This window comes from Barbatula barbatula (assembly GCF_947034865.1).
Source record: "Barbatula barbatula genome assembly, chromosome: 23".
In the NCBI taxonomy this organism is placed as follows: domain Eukaryota; kingdom Metazoa; phylum Chordata; class Actinopteri; order Cypriniformes; family Nemacheilidae; genus Barbatula; species Barbatula barbatula.
This window is the reverse complement of record NC_136786.1, coordinates 11,362,216-11,385,541: the sequence shown is the minus strand read 5'-3', so window position 1 is coordinate 11,385,541 and position 23,326 is coordinate 11,362,216. Positions and strand designations below refer to the sequence as shown.

Genomic DNA, 23,326 nt, shown 5'->3' with positions numbered 1-23,326 from the left:
TGATTAGTCACATGACAATTCGCCCATATTTATTAATTAAATTGGAATATGAAACAGCGATCCTGATCAGTAAAGCTGGAACTTATGTGAACATGCATAAGCTTAACAGTCTGAATTTATTAAACTCTGTATCATCTGCTCATCATACAGACACGTATGATATCATTCGAAGCTGTAAAGGGTTTACATTTATTTTCGTAGATCCAAGATAATCACAAGACGTCATGCTTTTGTTAAATAAAGAAAGCCAAAAGGATGCACTTTCCATCCGTTCACAGAAGCGCTTCATGTGCGCGTGTGATGAGACAATTTGTGAGTCATGTTGTGCTTTTTATGCTGCAATTTACTGTATTTTCAATTTATCAGACACTCTTATCCCTGAACCTCCTAAAGAGCAACACTCTGGGCTTTAAAGTGGTCAAAACGGACTTACAAAACGTAGTTTGAATTGAACTCTGTGATGTGGATTCGGGCGGCAATTAGATTACCGCACGACCTTGGTGTTTGTGAATAAACAGTAGGTAATTCGGCTGCAGATTTTTCCGTAGATGGTGAGAGAAAAACACTAATAATCTGGATTCGGACGTCAAAACCTTACCCCCGTAAATGGTAAAAATATCTTATGTCCCTATTAGAAACAACTGAATAGACTGAATTCTGAGCATGATGCTCTTCATTCCAAAATTGCAGCAAAGTTGCAGGAGAGGGGAAAAGGATAAATGTTTTATGTTTTATTTCATTTTGCTGGTTTGTATTAGCGGTTTTGTCTTGTTTGCTTGAGATCGTAAATGACCTGAACGGATGATAGTGAACTGCATTATGGATTTTTGTAGACACCTCATACCAATAATGTAATGCAAATGAAGTCTGTGAGGCATCCCAAGGCTGATGAATGGGTGTTTGGTTAACTTAAACACATTTTAAATGAATAAATACTTTGATGTCAAAGTTGGCAAGCACTTTTAATACATTGTATTGTTTAGATATTACAAAACCCAGTGACAAACAGCAGGAGTGACTAACAATAATGATTTATGGCAAAAAATGAATATCAAGAAATAAGGAGACACAAGGTTTCAAAAGAACAGCAGCGATATACAACATTTGAATGAGTGTTTTCTTTCCACGCACTTTAGTTTTCATCCATATGTCTGAACCAACTGGAGTGTATGAAATCGCACACACATAAATGTTCCTTATGGAGCGTTTGGCTCTTTGATGTGATGACAAGCTTGAATAGGATTACAGGAGATATTTGAAACATTTTAAAACATCCATCATTGAGCAATGTAATGTGCAGCTGTTAGGGGATTTTAACTCTCCCACAGTCACTTTACATTAGACACGCTGTGTCAGGAGTAGACGACTTTTTGAAGAGGAGATATTACAGAGAGAAACTAAATAAAATGTAAAACGTTTGCACACGCTTGCTCGTGCACAACTGGGTTGTTGTGGGTTGCGATACGGTTGATATAAAGTGTTCGGAGTATGTTGAAATGCAGTTGCTGGTGAGTTGATAGTGATAAGTCATTGCTTACTAGTCCAAGTCAAAAGATCTGATTGCTTAGTAAATGAACAACTCAACCCAGATACCACATGTACGTGTGTAAGAGGTCTGCTAAAGATCTGGAGATCTGGAAACATCTGGTCTCTAAAAACGTCTGATATGAAGTCTTAAATAAAGCAGTTTCACATGCATTCCAAATCATAAACATTTTACAGACGACATCTAAAATGTCTATGTGACATCTCACAGGAAATGTCTCAGAGATTTATTGCAATTGAACAAACAATCTAAAATATACGTACTGCAGATGTAAATGCAGACATCAAATAGACGTCTCCCAGATATTTGCGTGTGCCATGAGAGATTGTGCCATACAACATGCCATACGATTTGTCAGTAACGGTGAGATTAGTCACAATGTTTAATACTTCTTTAATAAGATTTAGGTGTTTGTTTAAGTAACGAACGCAAAGTATGAAAAATAAAGATCGAGATAGACTACGTGTCTGACACCTGTTGGCGAGGGGCCCCCGCTAAGCTTCCAGGGGAATGTTAACGTCACCATCACCTCTTTTAGGTCTATGAAGGAGGACGCAGTCACGCGGAAACCCACACACTCAGCACAGAGCAGGGTGTTTTCAATTGACAGGATTGAATTGATCTTAAGAGTCGAGAGCCGTCCAAACGTTGTTGGAGTAAACGGTTAAACTCTATGTCACTCATGTGAAAGGCTCTGAAATCTGGTCAACAGCTGTTCTCAATGTCCCAAGGGTGAGAGTATTGGCACGGTTTGACTTGAAGAGCATGGAGGCACAGGCCAAACTGGAAGAGCCGGGCAGAACAGAAGGTACGGACCATGTAAATAGACAAAAAAGAGAGTTTTATAGTTTGCAGCACAATATGGGATTTTTTGGTTTTCCTGTTGACTTCCAGATTGATGATGCTAGTGTGTTTGTATGCGTTTAGCTCAGCAGATATAAATAGATCTGACAGCTCCATGTCCTGTCACTTTGGCGTAGGAGGGGTGGAGGATAGGTTTCAGGTCTTCTAAAACTTAAACCACAACGCCTTGTGAGATTTATTTAACTTTTATTTGGTAGTGTAGAACAAGAGTGCTGAGCTTGAGTAAATGGTCGCCTACTATTTCTTGAAAGGCAATGAATCTCGTGAGGCCAACCCTCTCAGTGATATCATACCACTTTAAGGCCCTATTACTGAGATAAAGGGCCCACATTAAGGACAAACATCTGTGTGCCAACTTCACACAAGAGGACAATACATCAGGGTCATTTATCAATGTGTGTGTTGAAGTATAGCAGGTCATTCCCTGGAGTCGTTCTGCTGACACAGTCGATTCTATCCTTGTACTTCTACTATTATGTTTAGTGCTAAAGTGTGAAAACACACAGTCAAACACCAAGTTTTCTCATGAGCGAATGCGTTTGTGTACTGTTGCATTCAGTTTTTTAGCTGTTAAGAGTGTTATCTACATCTAGCTATCGTTCAGTATTGGCTTGCGGGTGGATGGTTGACGTTTGAAGGAAGTAAAAATTTTGTGCTGTAAGCTGTTAGTTTTGCTTGAACACGTTTGGATCTTTTGGCTTTTGGAAATGTCAACCTGATAGCTTTATTAAATAAATCACACACCTGACAGCACTTCATTTACCGTGAGGATCATCAGTTTGACATCTGTTAATCTAGTGTGTATGTGCTATTTATGGAAGCACAATAACATCCCTTATGACAACTTGACATTTTGAAAAAATAAAGTGTTTTAACAATGCCTTATCTGTTTAAGAATGTTTAAGACATATCCTGGAACGAAGATCTGATCCTGACCTGTAAATGAAAGGTGTAGTTCAACCGAAAGTGAAAATATTTTCATCATTTACTCATCCTCATGTCATTCGTAACCTGTATGACCTTTTGTTATGCAGAACACAAAAGAAGATATTTTGAAGAATGTTGGTAACCAATCAACATTGGAACCCATTGACAAAACCACTAGGACATTTCTCCAAATATCGCATTTGTGTTCCACTGAAGAGTCATACAGATTTCAAACAACATGAGAGATGAATAAATAGTGACAACATAAAAATTTGGGTGCACTGTCCCCTTAGGCCCTGGATTTACAAACGCAAAAATAACTCACCCCGTTCTGCTTCCCTGCCAGAGATGTGCTCTACATGGGGTCTACAGAAACTAAAATGTTCCTAAAACACTTTATCTTTAATAGTTCCATTTTCTGTCTCGTCTTCTGTCTAGAGCCTCTGAAGGGTAATCTAAAGGTGACCTCCACGGAGGACGCCGATCAACTATCCCGTAAACAGCAGGCTGTCTCCACTAACAGCCCGGGCAACCGCTGTGAGCCCAAATCCAGCCGTGCCGGGGTTTCACGCAGACACACGGTGGGCGGAGCGCGCAGCTCAAGGGAGATCCTGGCCATGCAGCCCTCAGACTTAGATAAAAAAAGAGAGGCCTTCCTGGAACATCTCAAGCAGAAGTACCCACATCACGCCTCTGCCATCATGGGCCATCAGGAACGACTCCGAGAACAGGTAAAGTCACTATAGTTGTTTTTACTATTTTTGTGTTAGACTCTATATCCTTATGTTTGAAAGTCCAGAATCTACAAGGAGCTGTTTAGGCCTTAATTAATAGTAATAGTTATTACACTAGTGAAATACAGGTTCGGGCTGTCAATGGCCACGAGCTGCTGAGAACAGTAATATCTGGCAGCACAAGTCACTTGTCGCTGGTTCTGATGTCTCGACAGATTACTACATGAAATATATATTTTATATATATCTGTATACAGGCTGCCCCTGTTAGCTACCAGTGTCCTGGTTATGCAAAGCTTTAATCCTCTATGGGCTACTTTTTTATCTTGCTTGCCCGTGTTTTAGGGACATTTTAAAACGCGCAGCAAAGCTCAAACTGTGCATTAAAAGAGTAATAATAAATGGAATATATAAATAAAGAATACCATGAGCAGATAAAACCAGAATATGAGCGCAAAGTGCAAGGAAAATGTCTCGGATCAGCGCCACATAGCGCAAGATGAAAAGCCAAAAGACCCCCGTTATACCTAAAACAAAATATATTTAATACACAGACGTCAGAACCAGGGACACATTACATGCTGCCAGATTTTACTATTCTCAGCAGGCCGTGACTCGTGACCACTAACATTGCGAACCTTGCACCTCCAAAAACGTTTACAGTGAAATCTTTCATCAGTAGTGCACTAGTGTTTATAAGAGGCTTTTCAGCATGCATGTGAATGAGTTCGATCAATGTTTTTATTTCAATAGTGTTTGTGAGAGTTCCCTTTCGAAGCACTACAGTGGCTGCACAGGACTAAGATGTCTTCACGTTTTCACTTCTTTGCTGAAGGAGATGACTTATTTACGAAATGCGCTCTCTAGAGCAGTTTGTCCATTTAGGGCTACTGTAGAAACAATGTGGAGAATACCTTGTAAGGGGACCCGCGGTGTAAGATAGAAATTCTACTCTAATAAAAACATAACACTTCATGATGTAAGGTCGTTATACACCTCTTAAGACATAGATATGTGCAGTATATTATATTGTATTTCTCCCGATAGATCCTCCCAAAAAATGTTACATTGAGTAGACCAATAATGCAACACTGTCTACAGAAACCTAAAAAATTGTCGTGCTCTCTTCTTAAAGGTGTCATGGACTGGTCTTGTTTATTGTTTTATACTGTTGGTTGAGGTTTACTTATGACGTTCGTTTGGCTTTTACATTCAAAAACATCACAATCAATAAGGAATAGGCTATTTTCTACCTGGGTTTTGAGGCCGGCTGGACAAATGCTCGGTTTTAATGGGAGTGCCGCATTGAAGACTTGGAGGTAAACGCCCACTGCTATAATTGGATAGCAGTTTGTGTAGGAAACTTTGTTGGAGCTTTCTATGAATTTGGTCAGACATGGAACGTAAGGTAAAACTAATCCCTTGCGAATAGGGCTATCAGGGCATATCAAGCGATCTCTAACAAAGCAATAGTGACACAACTATGTTTGACTCACATAAGATTACTACGCCATTCCTATAGGATCTAATATTAATGGCACAGCACTGCTTTTGAATTTTAGTCTCTCCGCAAATCCAACTGTGCCTTGTTCACAAAGGAATCCGCGGTGAAATGAAGCAAAAAAAAGCTCAGCGGCGGATTCCCGGACAGGGTTTAAGACTAATCTCACACTCATTTAAATGTGAGAGATCCCTTGATCGAAAACAAGTTGCACTGACAATAAAACAACAAAAGTAATGTTTTTTGTATGGTATGTTTTTTAAAACGATTGAATTATCCTAATTTAACTAAGACTTAGTCCTGATTTAAGCTAATCCTTGTCTGGGAAACCGCCCCTCAATATTTTACCCACGTGAGCTGGAACATCTTTAAAAGAAAACTTCAACCACGCATTACTAATGTCGGAATCCAAAGGAAGGTTATGCAGCGACTGTGTTCTTGCTCAACCAGGCACTGACTCTATAATATTTTGCGATTGCTCGCTCTATTTGGTTCCACGCAACTTGTGTTACTTCAGTACTTTAATGCGCGAACCGGTGGGCGGGGCTAGAGAAGAAGTCATTGATATTCTTCTGTGGAGGCGGTGTTCAACATATCCATATCATAGGTGCATTCCAGGACCTGACGTTCGCTGGGCCTGGTATCAATAACAGATGTAATTTCAGTAACAAGGGCGTTTTCAGTTCTGACACTTACAGGATGTTCGCTTGAATTCCCTCTTATATAACTAAAACTCGGTATAAAATTGATGTCTTAATTCATGCATTATCAATACAGTCGTATTTGAAGTTTATATGAAACGTTTTCATATGCATGATTAAAAAGATGCCTGTAGACGCTGGTATAAACACACCCTGTTGTATATTTTATCCTTTCTTTTAAAACCTGCCGACTGCATATCCATATAGCTGAGAAAGATGCTGAAAATATTCGAAAGAGACCGTGGTTTGGTCTGCAAAACGCTAAGGAACGATAAACAAGTTTAGTGATCTGAACACTTTTTGCAGTGGATGACATATTCATGCAATATTAAGAGTGTAGATATGCTTTGCCTGCATTTCACTTTATTCAGTTATGGCCACAGGGTTCACGTCACATTATATTAACTACATTCATTATACTGCTAAATAATTTTCATATCTAAATAGCTGGATACTGTGAAATGGTGTTCTTTTTCACAGTCAGCCCTGCAACCAAGCAAACCAAGGGACTTGTGATGGCGGTAAATAGGTTGCCCTCTCAGTCCGAACAGGAGCTGGTTTGTTATATTCTTCCCCTTTGGTTGGAAAAAGGCCATTTTGCAGTGTTTTCTGTCCAGGCGGTGTTGCCCGAGGTGAAAACTTGAGTCTGAATCATACATCAAACTGACACCACGTTTCTGTCAGGTCATGCCCTAAAATATCATTTTTTCCCTTCGTTCTCACACTTGGGTCAAAATATCAGAGCGTTTTAGATTCAATGTCTATATAATGTTTTGCTATTCACGGAGATACAACAATTCATAAAGACAGAAGCGATATGTCGTTTTACTTCTTCCGTCTGTACTCATCCACTCAGTGGGTCTGTGGAATGTTATTTGGTTTGCCCCAGGGGGTATTAAAAAGAAAAGGTGGGGGCAGGGGCTGAACGTCTCCCCACAGTGGGTGAGCGAGGGAGTGTTGTGTGTTTACTCTGATTGAAAACAAAAGGCTCTTCACCTGCTCCTAAAGACTTTACACAGCAAAACAATGGGAGTGATTGACAGCTTCTCAAGAACGAGTGTGTAGGAGGGTATTCAGAGAGAGAGAGAGAGAGAGAGAGAGAGAGAGAGAGAGAGAGAGAGAGAGAGAGAGAGAGAGAGAGAGAGAGAGAGAGAGAGAGAGAGAGAGAGAGAGAGAGAGAGAGAGAGAGAGAGAGAGAGAGAGAGAGAGAGAGAGAGAGAGAGAGAGAGAGAGAGAGAGAGAGAGGAATTTTGATTGGTTTAATGCCCAGTGATCCATACACTTGACTAACCTCTTTGTGTTTTTGTGACTAATCTATCAGTTTCTATTTAGTTTATGTAATTTCTTCATAATATTGGTTCTGATCGTGATGTAATTGTACAAAAGCGTCTCTTCTTTTGTAAAACTGCCTTATTATGTCAGACATGTTTCACTAGAGGTTTGTTGCATGATGCATTCAGGGTGTTTATTGTCTTTATCTTTGTGTTAATGTCCTGTGGCGGACACACTGCTGACCGATGGTCACCAAGCTATAGGCAGAGAATTGCTGTTTTGCATATGCGGCGGTGTTTAATATTCTGTTAAGCTGTGGAAGCGGACACCTTGAATAAATGTAAAATCAGAGGAATTTGATAGCTATGAATCAAAAGCAACCCCTCCATATTTGCGTAAAGTTACTCTGGGTAATTTGGGTAGCTACTTAACTTGGACTAATGTCTTATGACTGTCATCGGTCACCGTAGACATTATTTGTCCGATGACGGGCTGGTAGGTATGTTGGGTGGAGGAGGATTTGAAGTCGCCATAGTAATGTGTGATGTAAGAGCAGGCTTGGCTCAGTTTACAAGTAGGTGAGCGGAGCGCGCGCGCTGCTGGGTGAAAGCGCGAGGAGGAGGGGGCTTGCGATTCTCGCACACACGTACACGCACACGCACGCACACGCACACACACAGTCGAGCTCCTCGCACTTACTTGCAGAAATACAAAGTAATAAGGACATGCGGTGCTATTCAGCATTCCTGCTAATCATGGGAATACCGAGATTGCGTTGAAGCTGGGAACGAGTTTAAACGTGCACTGCAGTGACGAACACTGTAATATAAGGTAAAGTAAAAAATAATCAACTTTTTAGACGTGTGTATCGTTTATTGTATTCGCGTCGCAAATCGCGCGATCGTGGCCAGTCTTGCGCGCAAACTCCTCGCGAGAGGACGTCTCAAAGTTTGTTGTTCATAGTTTGCTGTTGCAGTCACCCGGTAAATTCAGTATGCGACAGGGTGTATATATATATATATATATATATATATATATATATATATATATATATATATATATATATATATATATATATATATACACCCTGTATATATATATATATATAGCTATATATGCCGGACAACAATGCCACGGGCTGCTGTGTACATCCAGGTGCTTATAGTGTTTCTCAAGAGGGTGCTGTACAAAATAAAAGTAGCCTTGATCACCGTAGCCTTGACTTGGCAGTTGTAACTTTTTTGTGAGTTTTTGCAAACGCGTTTCAAATGTTTGACGTGGTTTTGAGTAGTTATCGCTCGAGCGAGGAAATGAAAGAGTTTAGGGACGTTTTGCCGCAAGTCAAGAGAATCACATGAGCGACTGATGGCGTTTACAGTATCTACAGCGTCTGTCTATGGACGCATGGCTATTAAGTGAACAGGGGGACTTTTGAATGTGTCTTTTCCGTTCTGTCAAAAGTATGTCTGTGTTTATAAAATGCAGTGTGATGTAAGGCACAATAATATGATTGCTATAGACTAGAACTGCCATCAAAGGGTTAACAGTAGCAGGGTTTGGCCGGACTGCTGAAGCGACTGTTACATTCAATTCAATTCAATTTTATTTATATAGCGCCTTTCACAATTTGCATTGTTCCAAAGCAGCTTTACAGGAAAAAAAAAAAACGAAAAACCCAAGAAAGGGTAAAACACACTACATGGTGTTTTATATAATAAATCAAATTATTCTAGTAAATAATATCTAATGTCAGCATCTCCTGGTGAATTATTTAGCATACATGTTTATTAACAGATTTCAATTCTGCTTAATTGATTTGAATAGTTATGTATCGATTATTACAGCCCTTACATGAGTTTAACAAACAAAATATAAGATTTGTGATTTAAAAAATAATTCCCATCATTTAATGGAGTAATAAACTATTACATGGGGTTGTAAACCTAAAGTAACTTCTTTATGATATCAGACCTCGGAAGGTTGTTTACAGTTTTGTGTCTGAGCAACTGGCTCAATCCTAGAGTTCATTACTGACAGGTCAGTGCTTTGACCCTGTGAGGGGTTACGTTTTTTAAATGATGAAGGTCACCAATAAATTATATCAACTGGACCGCTAATATGAATAGAAGCTGTCAGCATCATCTTTTAAAGTAAATGAGTCATGATAAAGTCTTTAAAAATGTTGTTGGGACTTGTTTGGAAAGCTACGGTAAAGCTTGCATACACTAGATTTTGACAGCCAGCTGATGCAGTGACAGTAAGAGTATTTCTATGTGTATGTGCTGTTTTGGTGGAAACTTTATTTGCTCTCAGCAAGGATATTCAGAGGTCACATTCACTTTCACATTCTTAACACAGCAGCTTGGTTGGGTGAGACATCATTGTTTATACCTGTTTAATTATTTGATTATTATTTATATTATATAATTATCGTGCAACTGTTCTTAGACACAGCATATTTATCACAGTTTCCTTTTTGCCAGTCTTACATAATTATGATCTATAGGACTAGTATCCTCATCATTGTACTGAATTCACTTTATTTTAACATAGTGCAAGACCCCAACTGGTCACAGATCCAATCTCTGGTACCCTACAGTTCTTCCTCATCATAAGTGAATTGATACATTAAAATGTTCAGGGTCATGGACACACAGTGTAGACCTCAAACGCATTCAGTTTCGGTTTTGGCAATTTTACATGGCCATGTGATTGTTAGGGATCAAATGCTCATTTAGGCATGATGTGCAGAGGAGCTGATATTCACTGTAATTTATAAAAAGCGCTATATAGCTGATAAAGTTGACTTGACTGTAATGGTGGGTGAAAGGTTTGCATAAATTCCTTTATGTGAAAATAACTGTCTGGACAAAAGAGTAAGGGGTCTTGAATGTTAATTGTTAAAAGTGGCACTTAGCACAACACATTTAAGTGCAAGTAAACACATCATTTTTTAATTGAAAAAATCAATTTGTTAAAAAGCCAGACTGAAAAATGCATTGTGTATCTTAGGCCTGCCCCATACTTGCTGATTCGATTTTTTCATGGACTGCATATCATTTTTGTAAAATCATCCTTTTTCTCAGTAAAGATGTAGTTATGTGTCAGTTCACTGTTGCTCTTAAGCAACTGGAGTATTTTAATATCATCATAATGAGGTCCACCACAGCCTCCGCTTCGCGTCGTGCCACAATCTCTTAGCTGTTATAAAATGCACTGTAACCCACTGCTTTGCCGGGCTTATGGCTTTAATAAAGTACATATTGTGCCATTTATAATGATGACAAAATAGCAAATGTTTTCAAAGAAAACAGGTCTTTTTTGTGTTTGTACGTATATTTCAGAAATATGAATATATTTTATATAAGTTTGTAAGAAGAATGTGTGCAAACTGGTAAAGTCAGACAGAAAATCTGTGCTTGTTTGTTTGTGATCGGATTTCTCAGGCGTGTTTAGTCTCAACGTTGAACCTGTTTTAAAAGTAATCTTTTAGCTGACAGCTGTTTGTATTACTTTGGTAATATTTGATATCTCTACTTCAACCTTTTATTCTTTGTTGGTATCCTCTCAAATATATAATTCTGCCTTATGTGCATTTCTGTTATGATGTGTATCTGTGTTTTTGTGTGTAGCAGTGGTTCCCTGGCCTGTAATGAGATGTGATAGTATTTGACTGGTCTCTATGAGGTTGTGGTTGACCTCTTCCATTCTTCATGGATCAGTACGAGAGACCAAATGAGTCGAAGATTAGAGCTGGTTTGGCTGTTTTTCATGGGGTGATGCTTTACTTTGCCTTTTGCTCATATTGAAGCCTCAAACTGACTTTCATGAGCAAGCAGATAGCAAACAATCTGCCTGTATATGAAAGGGCAAATGCAGGGAAGAATTCAGCTACAGTCAGCTATCAAAAACAAATAATCACAAAATAATCTAAAACAGTTCTACTATGATTTAAGCAAAACATGTTGTCTTTGTTAATGCTGTGGTGGCACAGAATGACCTTTTCTGCAGAATGAGGATTTCGCACAGTTTCTGCTTACTGTCATACAGTCAAGGTTACAGACAGTTAATTGTGTGTCAGCACATTCCTTCCTTTTCCATTCAGTCTCTCTCTGTGTTTGTGTGTGTGGCCTTGTTATAAATCCCGGTGGGGACTTAAACCTTAATGCATACCAACTCATGGGGACTCATGTCACAGTGGGGACCCCCATGGGCAAAAAAGCGTATAAATCGTAAAGATGCTCTTTTCAAACCACCAAGGAAAGCATAAATATTGAGAAAATTAAATGTTTTTCTCAGGGGTAAAATGTTGAAACATTATAATATTTTACATTATTTAACTATTACGCATGTAGTAAAGGGAGTGGAGCTAATGACATGCCTCTACAATCTTAATGAGAGAGTGGTTATAAGCAGTGACCTTTTCTGTTTGTTTGACAGAGGAAGAGAATGGAAGTTTAACCCTCTAGACAGGGATGTCATGAATGGAGACAGTACAGGGTCATGGGGGTTAAAACCCTCAAGAAGGGGTCAAGTCAGATACAATTAGCAGGTCAATCTATTAAGGTCCAGTGTGTAGTTTTTCAGAGGATCTATTGACATAAATGCAATATAATATACATAACTATGCTTTAGAGGTGTATAAACGAATTTCTTGGCAAACGCGAGGTGCAGGGTTATATTAACTGCATATCTTAGACTGAGACTACATCAAGTCAATGTTGGATTGCAAAAAAACGGTTTTAATTCAATTCAATTCAATTTTATTTATATAGCGCTTTTTACAATTTGCATTGTTCCAAAGCAGCTTTACAGGGGGAAATCGAAAAACACACAAAAAAAGGGTAAAACACAGAACGGGAATAGTTTAACTTGTTATAAAAAAGACCTAGTAAATAATATCTAATGTCAGCAGTCTCCCGGTGGTTTATTTAGCATATTTTGCATCAAGTGAATGCTTTGCTGAAAAGATGCGTCTTTAATCTAGATTTAAATTGGGCGAGTGTGTCTGATCCTCGAATAATATCAGGAAGGCTATTCCAGAGTTAAGGTGCTACGTATGAGAAAGCTCGACCCTCTTTGGTGGATTTAGTTATTCTAGGTATTATCAAAAGTCCTGTTTTAATGAAACTCAATGTATAATTGTGGGTTTACGGTTTGTAAACTGAACAAACAAGACAGTGCTATTAACCTTAATCTAGAAACATGGTTTCTGTGACAGCCTTGTTGTCTTGTTAGTTTGGTAACTAGTAAGTTAGTGTGATGCTGAGAGATTGTGTTGCTAGGTGAATGTCAGTTACTAAACATTACTAAAACTCTTTTAACCTCAACGTCAGACTCAAGTGGAAATTCCTTAGAATGTGATTTAAGACAAACCTGCAGATTCACCGAACATGCCCAAACCCATCTGTGTGTGTGTAATATTGTCCTGCTAAGATGTCAGTGATAATGTGATGGATCTCTCAGATGCTTATCAAAGCACACACACACACACACACACACACTCCTGTGACAGTTTTTCTCCAGGTTGATGCTTGATGTTAGAGTAGATGCAAAGGTGTGACCCAGATGTTCAGCAGGAGGGCTTGTGTGTGTGTGTGTGTGTGTGTGTGTGTGTGTGTGTGTGTGTGTGTAGTTGTTTTAATACATTGTGGGTCCCCAGTCACCACAATGATAGTAAAAAGTCTCACACACTAAAATTCTGTCCCCACAATTCAAATGTATTATTAAAAATACTAAATGATGTTTATTTGAACATGTAAAAATGCAGAAAGTTTTCTGTGACGGTTAGGTTTTGGGATTTTACAGTTCATAAATCATTACGCCTATGAAAATACCCCACAATGTATAGAAACCTAACGTGAGTGTGTGTGTCCGTGGAAAAACAGAGAAGCATCTGGTTCCGTTTGACCCAAACAAACCCTAACCTCATCCTCACATGTTCCTGAAAGAGAGAAACCTGCATAAAAGGCAAACAGGAAAACAGCCTTGATTCCTTTCACCAGACCAAACAAAGAGCAGAACAGATGCTTTTCCAGATGCTCTTGCTTCCACGGGATTAAGATACAGTATCTGCAGGCCTGTCGTGTGTGTGTCTTTATAAGCGAGAGAGACTGAATGAAGATCAGTTTTTTAATTACTTACACAATTTAAGATTATGTGTTGGAAGAGAAAATATTGGCCGAGTTGAAGTAGAAGGCTTAATGTAGGCTGACTCGGTGTGTCTATCAGACAGTGCAAAATAGATTGGCGGTTCAGCATAAATATTTAAACACAGACACACACATATGCTAAATACTACAAAATTGTAGGATCTTAAATAAGAAAGACTTTGTCAAAGTATGTGAATAGATAAGACTGAAAGATACTTTGTGTGTTATGTGTGATTTCATGCGTGTAATGATGTCACTTTATGCTTTCTGAGGGGGAAATCCAAGTATATCCAGGATATCACGTAAAGATGAATGCGAGAGAGTTGGCAGAGTTGTGCCATAAAACCAGCCACCTGTTTCCAAGTTAAAAACCACATTGGTTAACCATAAACCGAGGCAGAGCCATTGTAGGTGCTTTTTTTTATTGCGCTTTCTGGTCTTTGAAAACTGAGACTCATCAAAAACGTGTTTAAGTTCATACATGGTACGGGTATAAAAAATAAATCCTACATGCATTATATATTAAAGATTCTGGTATGAATCATTCTTTCTCGCTGCGTTTTACTCACAACTTCCCATAAATTGGGATAAGCGAGTTATGACTAACTGAGATTTGAATGAAACCTATGTGACCAATCGGTTTCCAGGTCAGTAGTTCATACAGCCTATCTCACTGTATTCAGGTGAGCAGACAGTCTTATAAGGCCATCATAGCGTCTGCAGGATGGAAATCCTGTATATAAACCTTACAGACCTGTAGGATAAGGTGACCAGACGTCCCCGCTTTCTGGGGACAGTCCCGGGTTTTGGTTCTGTCACCGGAAAAAAATGTATCCAAGCAATAGCAGATACGCTGACAACGATTACATTCGCAGAAAGGACATCTGTGCTCAAAATGAGGTTAAATGCAAATATAAAGCGTAATGTAAAGTTCAATTTTCAAAAGCACAAACATGGAAAGTTATTTTAAAAGTTTTAATACTGGTTGTAATGACTGTATACATTTCGTAAAAATGAAATACAATTATAGAAAGTACAAAATGGTAATATTTTCATATTTTTTAGTTATTGAATTTTGTGTTAATGTTCGTTTACAATGATTAGCATTTACTATTTTCACAGTGGACAATTTTTCCATTGAGTTTTGGTAAACTTTATTGTTATGGTCAGTTTGATCCGCAAACAATATTATACTATTGTAATTAACGTCAAAAGTACAAAAACTCATACAAATTATGTGCAACCAAAAAAAAGATCAAAATGTTATGTCCCAGTTTTTTTAATTGATTGATTATAACAAATGAGATTTCAATTATATTTTGACCATTTTTTTGTGCGTTCTGACTAATGTTACTAGCTAATTATAAACATAAACAGAACCAGAATAAACAGAAGGTTGTATCAATATCTTTATAGTTGTGTATAGTTGTGTTATTATAGTTATCTGCGTGTCCTTATTACATTAATTAAACAGGTTGCCTTGTTTCTCTGTATCTTTATTATAATTATAAGCAATTATGATATAGAAGCATGGGTCGTTTTCTTAAAGCGTTTAAAAATTTAGGATTTTAACTGCATTTTTGTGTTTTCATATTAGTCAAACACATCTCATCATAGACGAGGTTGTACATTGTGTGCAAATCTGTGACTCGCACACAAACACACCCTTCAGCTTTTATTGTCATCTCACAGTCGACAGCTTCTGTCTTGTGTCTGCCCACTGAATATCATCACATTAGTGACTGCGGATGTAATTTCCCACCTCCTGCCCTCAAAAGAACCCTCAGACACTTTGGTGTGCTCTGAAAAGCTGTTATCCGGTTTCATCTGGTTTGGTTGAAACTCTTTTGCTACCTCATATCAAAGAGATGAATCAACATCTAAGTTACAGGAAACTGCAGATGTGTCAGGAGATTTGCTCTTGTGTGTATTATAGATGCACCAGGTAATTTAAATATCAAAAGAGTCTTGTATCAGATGTCATGATTTATTATACATTGCTGTGACCAATACTGATTTCTGTCACCTAAGTTTAAGGAGTGTGACTAAATGTTGACAATATTTTTGGCAAACTATTTCTTCAAAAACAGCATGCTAAATTGATCTTTTTGTGCATGTTGAAGAATTAAATGTACAAAAATGCAATATAATATACATAACTATGTCTTCAAAGGTGTAAAGACCTTCCATAATAAAGATTGTATATTAACTTCCTTAGAATGACCAATTTCAATCTACCATCTCACATGGAATTCGCCATGTTGTTTCTACAGTAGCCCTAAATGGACAAACTGCTCTACAGAGTGCGTTTTGTAAATACGTCATCTCCTTCGGCAAAGAAGCGAAAACATGATAAAATCTTTGTCCTGTGAAAGCCACCATAGTGCTCCGAAAGGAAGGGGTGTGTGTCACCTCAGACATCATTTACTTGGTGCATAATGGCCTATATGTTCTTGGCAAGAGTCCGTCAGACATTTTTCTGCATATTTCTTTGTTGGAAGAAATACTTAAAAAATGATGAAGTGTACAGTAAAAGGGCTCATCAACCAGTGTTTGTCTGGTCATTCCACCCCAGACATGTGTTTCTTGTCGTGATTCATGTGATATATGTAGGTCATTTCTCTCCACCTAATTCCTTTCGAGTTCCTGTCCTGCATATGTTTCTGTACTAACTGACTCAATGCTTTTTTCCTCTTAAATCCAAATTTTTATCTGTCCCTTTCATTATGTCATAATAGTTGTTTCAGGGGATGTTGTCCGCTCTCCACTCTGAGATCAATATACAAACATATCTGCTGAAAATCCAGACGCTTGGTTCCTGCAGAGTCAGTATTATATCAAATGAGAATGTGTGTGTGTGTGTGTGATGCACGTTGTGTGTTGCACCAAAACAGCTAACATGGAACAGTTGTCTTTGTTTGATCTGAAACTAATAAACGGGATGTATTCACACGCAGGCAGATCCACACTGTCTTCGTGCTCACATCCATACAAGTATGCTTTTGAATGATCCTTTTTGATGGTCTGGTTTTAATGGCTGATTGCCGGACTGGTCATGGCTGACCGGAGTATGCTTTAAATGAGATGTGCAGTGTGTGTAACTGAAAATGTTAATGTATTCAGGCAATCAGGTCTTGTTCACTTGACTGCTTCTAAGTTAGTATTTGTGCGCGTGTGTGTGTGGGACAAACTCATCACTATTAGTTATTATCTGGTCCACACTGGTCTAAATGGATAAAGATGGAGTACCAGCTGTTTGGGCTGAGATCAACATGTCCACCTTGAATCGGAAGTCTTTTATTTTTTTATATTGAAACGCTCTCCTTCTTTAATTTAAGTGATACGTTTATTGCACTATAACATTGCTTGATTCATTTGAGCATCCAACCTGATGCAGCAACACTGGCTTTAACCATCACCATGAGTTTGGGTTATTATTATAGTTTATTATTTTTAATTCAGCCTTAAGCGTTGCACACGTGTTTGCATTCAATAACAATTGAATATTAACCTCTCATCTTTCTTCATTCTCCAGGGCCAGGGCTCTAAGCAGAGCTTGGCGTCCTCAAGCCCAGTGCCTGTGTTTGTGGATCAGTTGGAACACGGCTCGCTGGTGTCTCTGGATGCTCTGGAGGTCATGTCTGAGTGTGACGCACCCATCGCCTTCACCCGAGGCTCTCGGTCCCGAGCCAGTCTGCCTGTGGTCCGCTCTGCCAACCAGACCAAGGATCGGTCACTAGGTACATATGTACAAACACAGCACCATCTGTTTAATTGTTTTATATATTTTTTATATTTTTGCATAAAATTTGTTGCCTACAAATGAACAAATCTCACATTGCTTAAAGGGATACTTCCCCCAAAATGAAAATTCTGTGATCGTTACCTTTGAATTCTAGCAATTTATACAGGACTAGTTGTATATACAGCTGTATCCAGATACACACCCAGTGATCAGATACGTACTCGGTATCGACCGATACCCTGAGCCAAGGTATCGGAATAGGTATTGGAATATCTCTACTGTTTACTTGTAGCTATCACGTCAACGTACTGCCGTGGGCGTAGTGGCTACAGCGTAGGCTTGACGCATTAGCTGCAGGACAAAAAGCTTTTGTGTTGTGGATGTGACTTTATTTGCCGAAGTCCGTCTGCCTGTCTTATTTACTTACATTTGATCTCATAAGTGCAAATGTAACTCTTTCATTATTGCTTCATGAAATTGAAATACACGAGGCTCTGCAATTGAAAGTCTGTACTTAACAGTTCACAGTCATATATTACTCCTGAGACTTTTGCTCGTGGGTACACAATGACACACGAGTATTAAAAAAACGACTCTTTTGCCAACGTACGCACACATACACACTTCCTCACCCTGTATACTCCCCACCACCAGACATACAGACAGTCAAACATACACCGGGGCCCTCAAACACACAGGCTTTGAAATGAGAGCCTTCTCTGTCTGTTGAACTCTGATTGGTCGGTTTAAACAAGCACCGTCTGGTAAGAGATTTAGGGGTAGAAACACTCGAAATTCTTTTGAAATGTGAGAGTCTGTAGTCAGGCCTGCGGAGAAATCGTAGGTTTGTTTACTCAAGTAAGTGCAGAAGAAACACAAAGACGAAAAGATTTTCATCGAGAAATTCAGCGCTTGCTTTTTGCTCACTGTAAGTTGCCTTCCTGTTCTCCAATCACCTGAAGTTAAGAAAATTATACCTCTTTTAAACAATAGAGCGCAACACTAATATTACTGTTTATTTTCCACATGGAATTATTTTCAGTGGCCCACATTTTATCCAAAATGTGGATATAAAAATGTGGATTTTATCCTTTCTTTCGGTTGCGCTTGCAATTGGACCTGCATGCTCCTGTAATGGTTAAATCATGTTTTACACTTTGATATATCTTGCTGCACATCCCTCACGTGTTTTGTCTTGTTTGCTGTTTTTCAGGCGTGTTATACTTGCAGTATGGAGAGGACACGAAGAAGATCCGTATGCCTAATGAGATAACAAGCGCAGATACGATCAAAGCTTTGTTCGTAAGTGCCTTCCCCCATCAGCTTAACATGAAGATGCTGGAGTCGCCCAGCACCGCGATCTACGTCAAAGACGAGACCAGGAACATCTATTATGAGCTCACAGATGTCAGGTGGGTGTGTGCAAGTTTCGAGGTCCATTCACATTGCGGTAATGATAACCATGCGAGTGTAACATTTTTATTTTATTTTTAAATACAGTATTGTATATCTATACTGGCCTTTAGGATCCTTAGTTCTGCATGGTCTCCTTACTCTAGATTCATGACATCACGCAAAACAACACAGGAAGTGATCTGCTATGATGTCAAACCACACTCCTGTTTCCTTCTCTGTTCCTTGAGAACCACTTCAAAAGTAAAATCGGACGTTTATTTGGAACAATCCCTGTTTTCTATTTCCATTAAAGTAGTTATAGACTCAAAGGCAATTTAGACTGTGTAGTTTATATAATGTGAATAAAAAAATAGTTTGGGTTTAAATAGAAATACACTCTCAGACTCTTAAGAGAGAGCCACTGGAGTTGAAGAGGCCTTGTTCAAACATTTGTTGCTTTCTCTGTGTTTAAACCCATAATGCAACTGTTTGTCATGCATCACTCACCAGCACAACTAATATTAACATTCCATAAATGTCACACCTCAAACAAACACTCCCACATCTGCTTGTCTCCTTCTCTCTGTTCTTTCAATTCTCCCTCCACCCTCATCCTCTCTGCCAACTCTTCTGTGTTCACTTTTGTCCTTTGGTTTCGTCCCGTGTCTTTAGCTCTCTTCAGAAATAATTGTAAACCAGCAATCACATCGAGTCATTTGAAGGAACTGTTCCCCCAAATTAAATTGGTGTCGCATTTAGTCATCCTCTTGTCATTTGAAACCTGTATGACTTTTTGAATCTGTGAAACACAAAAAAGTTATTTATAGCACAATGTCTATACAATGAAAGTGAGAAACACATATTAAATATATAGAAAATACCACGAATAAACATTAAAATTGAGAAAAAATCTGCTAAATGATAATATTACAAACACTTTTTTATTCACAACACTTTTCTGCAGTGCACTGTAAACAGGGCTCTGAAAATGACTTTTATGGGGGATTTATTAACTTTGTGGGGACTTGCAGATAGACTTCAAACCTACATTAGAGGCAGACAATGTAGAAAGAATATTTAACACAGAAGATAAATAAATATATGTATACTTAAACATCAATAAAACAGCTGTATATAACAAACAGACACTTACACTTTACTGCAGCAGCCCGTCAATCGTCAATCACAACGCAAGCTTCATTGCTTTAACCTCGAGTAGATGCAGACGCTTGTTGAACTAGCACTTTACAGCAATAACAACAGCTCTAAACAGCGGTTCAAGTTCAGAAATACATAAGAACCTTAATCTACACGCAGCTCATCGGAAAAGAGAGTGACTGCCTGTCACACCTGCGTTACATCGACCAATGATAAATAAATGATTCCCTTACAGGGAATTTACCATGTTGTTTCTACAGTAACCCTTAACGGACAAAACTGCTCCCCAGAGCGCGTTTCATCAATACGCTATCTCCTTCAGAAAAGAAACAAAACGTGACAAAATATTTGTCTTGTGTCAGCCACCGTAGTGCTTCGAAAGGGAGGGGGGAGAGGTGGACAAGCCATTGGTTGCAATTCACAACCTCACCGCTAGATGACGCTACAAACTCCACAAAGAACCTTTAAAGAGTAACTATTACAATGTCCTTACATTTCGTGCTGTGTGTAATGTTGCTGTGTGTGAATGTAAGAGGTCTGCCAAGTTGTAAAGCCGAAAGTGAACGAATAACAAAGTTATTGGCTTTTTGGAAAAGGGAGTCGACTCTCGTCGTCTGTCGTTCTAATTTCCGTTCCAGGTCAGATTTGCGTCACTCTGTGTAATACCCGCCTGCATTCTCTTTGCGACACTGCATCCGGTAGTCAAGTAAATGTATCTTGATGTAAGAATTTGTAGATATTTGTTCTAGAAAATGAAGACATTTTGCAATGATTGTCGATCCACTTTCATTGTATGAAAAAGAACAGTATGAACATGTCTTCAGAACCTTGCTTTTTGTGTTCCGAATAAGAAAGACACAAGGAAAGACAAGAAAGCCGTACAGGTCTGTTGACATGTTTGTTTGCACTGACCCTTTAAATCCCTTTGTTTTAGCATTCTCATTAGCTGAGTGATGATGACTAGCGAATTGTTACACGTACACACATTGTCCTGTAAACGGAAGCAGCCTCTCTCTCTCTTTTGATTTCCATTGATACAGGTTGTACTTTGACACAGCTTCTTTTATTAGGGCTGTAAATATGAATAAGAGCCACATGACCAATCCTATCAGAAAAACACACCTCACCTAACTTTATTGTCATTCACACACATATACACACACACACACACACACACACACAGATTATGTCCAGGTAGACAGACAAACTTGGAAACCTAGTGATTAGTTAATGTTTTAGCTTAATGTTGAACCATTCTTGGAATTAATGGATGTCTCGGTCGTCATGGATTTAGTTTCCACAGAAAACCGTCGCCTCGCGACTCCAATCACTCGCTCCGAATCGCCTGTGTCTCTCAGCGGATCGCTTTATTCTCACGATTCCTTTTCCTTCTCGCGCTGTCACTCACCTCTCTCCCGCGTTGACGTGCCTTCGCCCATGTTGCATCCCGTGGTGATGGAGTTACGGGGCCAGACTTTGGCCCGCCGCGCACGGCCCCGTTCGGACGGTGACATCTGGTCTGTGTATCTAAATGATATGGATCTTTTTTCTCACAGGAGCATCACGGATCACTCCTGTCTGAAGGTGTATCACAAAGACCCAGCCCAAGCCTTCAATCACGGACCCTGGCCGAGCAATGGGGACGCAAGGGTAAGTGCCAACCAGGTGTGGTCATTTTTACTTAAACCATTAAGAACCAAATTAAGGTTAATTGTGTATTTTTGTGTCGTATGTTTAATACTTGGGTTATGGTTTTAAACTTGGTTATGGATGAAGACTTCTCATTTTTGGACAAACTGTTCCTGTATTTCAAGTCACCTTTCATGCAACAAGTCAGAACAGATTCATATTCCTCAAGCAAAGCATTGAAAATCAAGTAATACCTCGTGAAATTTGGAGCTGTGGAGAGCTCTTATTGGATGATTACTGTCATGTCCTCACGTTGCCCGATACTCTTGTTTGTGACCGCTCGAATGAGTGGATATTTCAAATAACAGGTCCCGTCCCGGCACCCCCTTCTCTTTTGGCTTTCTACAGGGGTCCCTCTGCTCTTCACAGTCGGACTCACCCCACCCCAGTCGCCCGTTCAATCCTTTCATGTCCTTCTTTGTCCCGCAGGCCTAATTTCAGGGGGATTGGATAGGAAGCAACTGAAAAGAAAGCAAAGAGTTCTTTTCCCTTCCTTCCCTTCCCATAATCCCCTCTAATCTCACGCCATGCCGGCCGTGTTTGTTTGGCAGTGATGTACGGGAAATGAGATCACAAGGCTTTCGTCTTCTCTGTGTGTTTCCCCAAATTTAACTAGGTAGCCCCAGACTTTTGTTCCTGGTAATCCTCGGCCTGGCTTTGACCAGGACGCCCGGCTAATATGCATTTAATTACGCATTGCCGTGAGGCCCTTAAGGCAAGTTTCAAAAGTTCAAGGAACGACTTTGTTTCGTTCGGTTTTCATTTGATATGTTTGTCTTTGTGGCAGTGTAGAAGCATGCATGCAAAGTTAGGAATTAAACCGCCTTTTCTTGCGTCACTTGTCCACAGGGATTAAAGTACAGCGATGTTTTATAGTCAGGCAAATACACAGAATGACAGAAAGGGATTAGGAAGGGACAACAAGTTGTTTAGGCAATTGTGTTAGTGTTTTTAAAAGTGGTAGTTTGAACTGAAGTCTATATATATTGGAAATAACGCAGATGTTTTTCCCTATTTTTATTTTATACTATGTGATTAAAACTTATGTTTAGTCGACTTTTTAAAGTTACAAATAACACTAAACAAAAAATAGATCAGCTCATAGATGGCACGATCAAATAGAATATTTGACTGACATGTGTCAAGTGATCATGCTTTCTGGGCATTATTAAAAGATTTATTCCACTCTTAAAGTTATTGCGTAACATTTATCAGAAGTTCAGGTTTTTTACAAGCTCTCACATGCTCTACCATGTGACGGCACGGATCATGCCCAACCCATGTTGCGTCAGTGAAAACATGACCATGTGTTCTGTCCGTCTGATATGATGTTATGTAAGGAAAGTTACGCACATGTAATTGATTCTGTGATCCTGCAAATGTCCTAACAGATTGACATTTGCATTGGCATTTACTGTATTTAGTGCAAAGTGGAATGACATTTTATATGTGCACTACACCCAAAAATGAAAATTCTGTTTCATTTACCCTCAAGTTGTTCTAAATCTGTATACATTTCTTTGTTCTGATAAACACAGAGATAATTGGAAGATTGCTTTTTGGCCACCATTGACTAGTAGGAAAAAGTGCTTTGTTCTGTTGAACACAAAATAAGATATTTTGAAGAACAGTTTTTGGGGCA

General features: G+C 39.0%; 1 protein-coding gene across 5 annotated transcripts in view; it reads left to right on the top strand.

The window, feature by feature from the left end:
- Window positions 1-23,326, top strand: part of kiaa1217 (KIAA1217 ortholog) — a 90,925-nt gene that overhangs the window by 44,966 nt on the left and 22,633 nt on the right. For 4 of the 5 annotated variants that reach the window (XM_079447643.1, XM_079447642.1, XM_079447640.1 and 1 more), the window contains exons 2-5: window positions 3,776-4,068; window positions 17,233-17,437; window positions 18,656-18,854; window positions 21,552-21,645. In XM_079447643.1, coding sequence (XP_079303769.1) covers window positions 3,776-4,068; window positions 17,233-17,437; window positions 18,656-18,854; window positions 21,552-21,645 — 791 coding nt within the window. Of the gene's footprint in view, window positions 1-3,775; window positions 4,069-8,134; window positions 8,377-17,232; window positions 17,438-18,655; window positions 18,855-21,551; window positions 21,646-23,326 lie in introns of those variants that run through there. The other variant, XM_079447641.1, reaches the window with a different exon arrangement.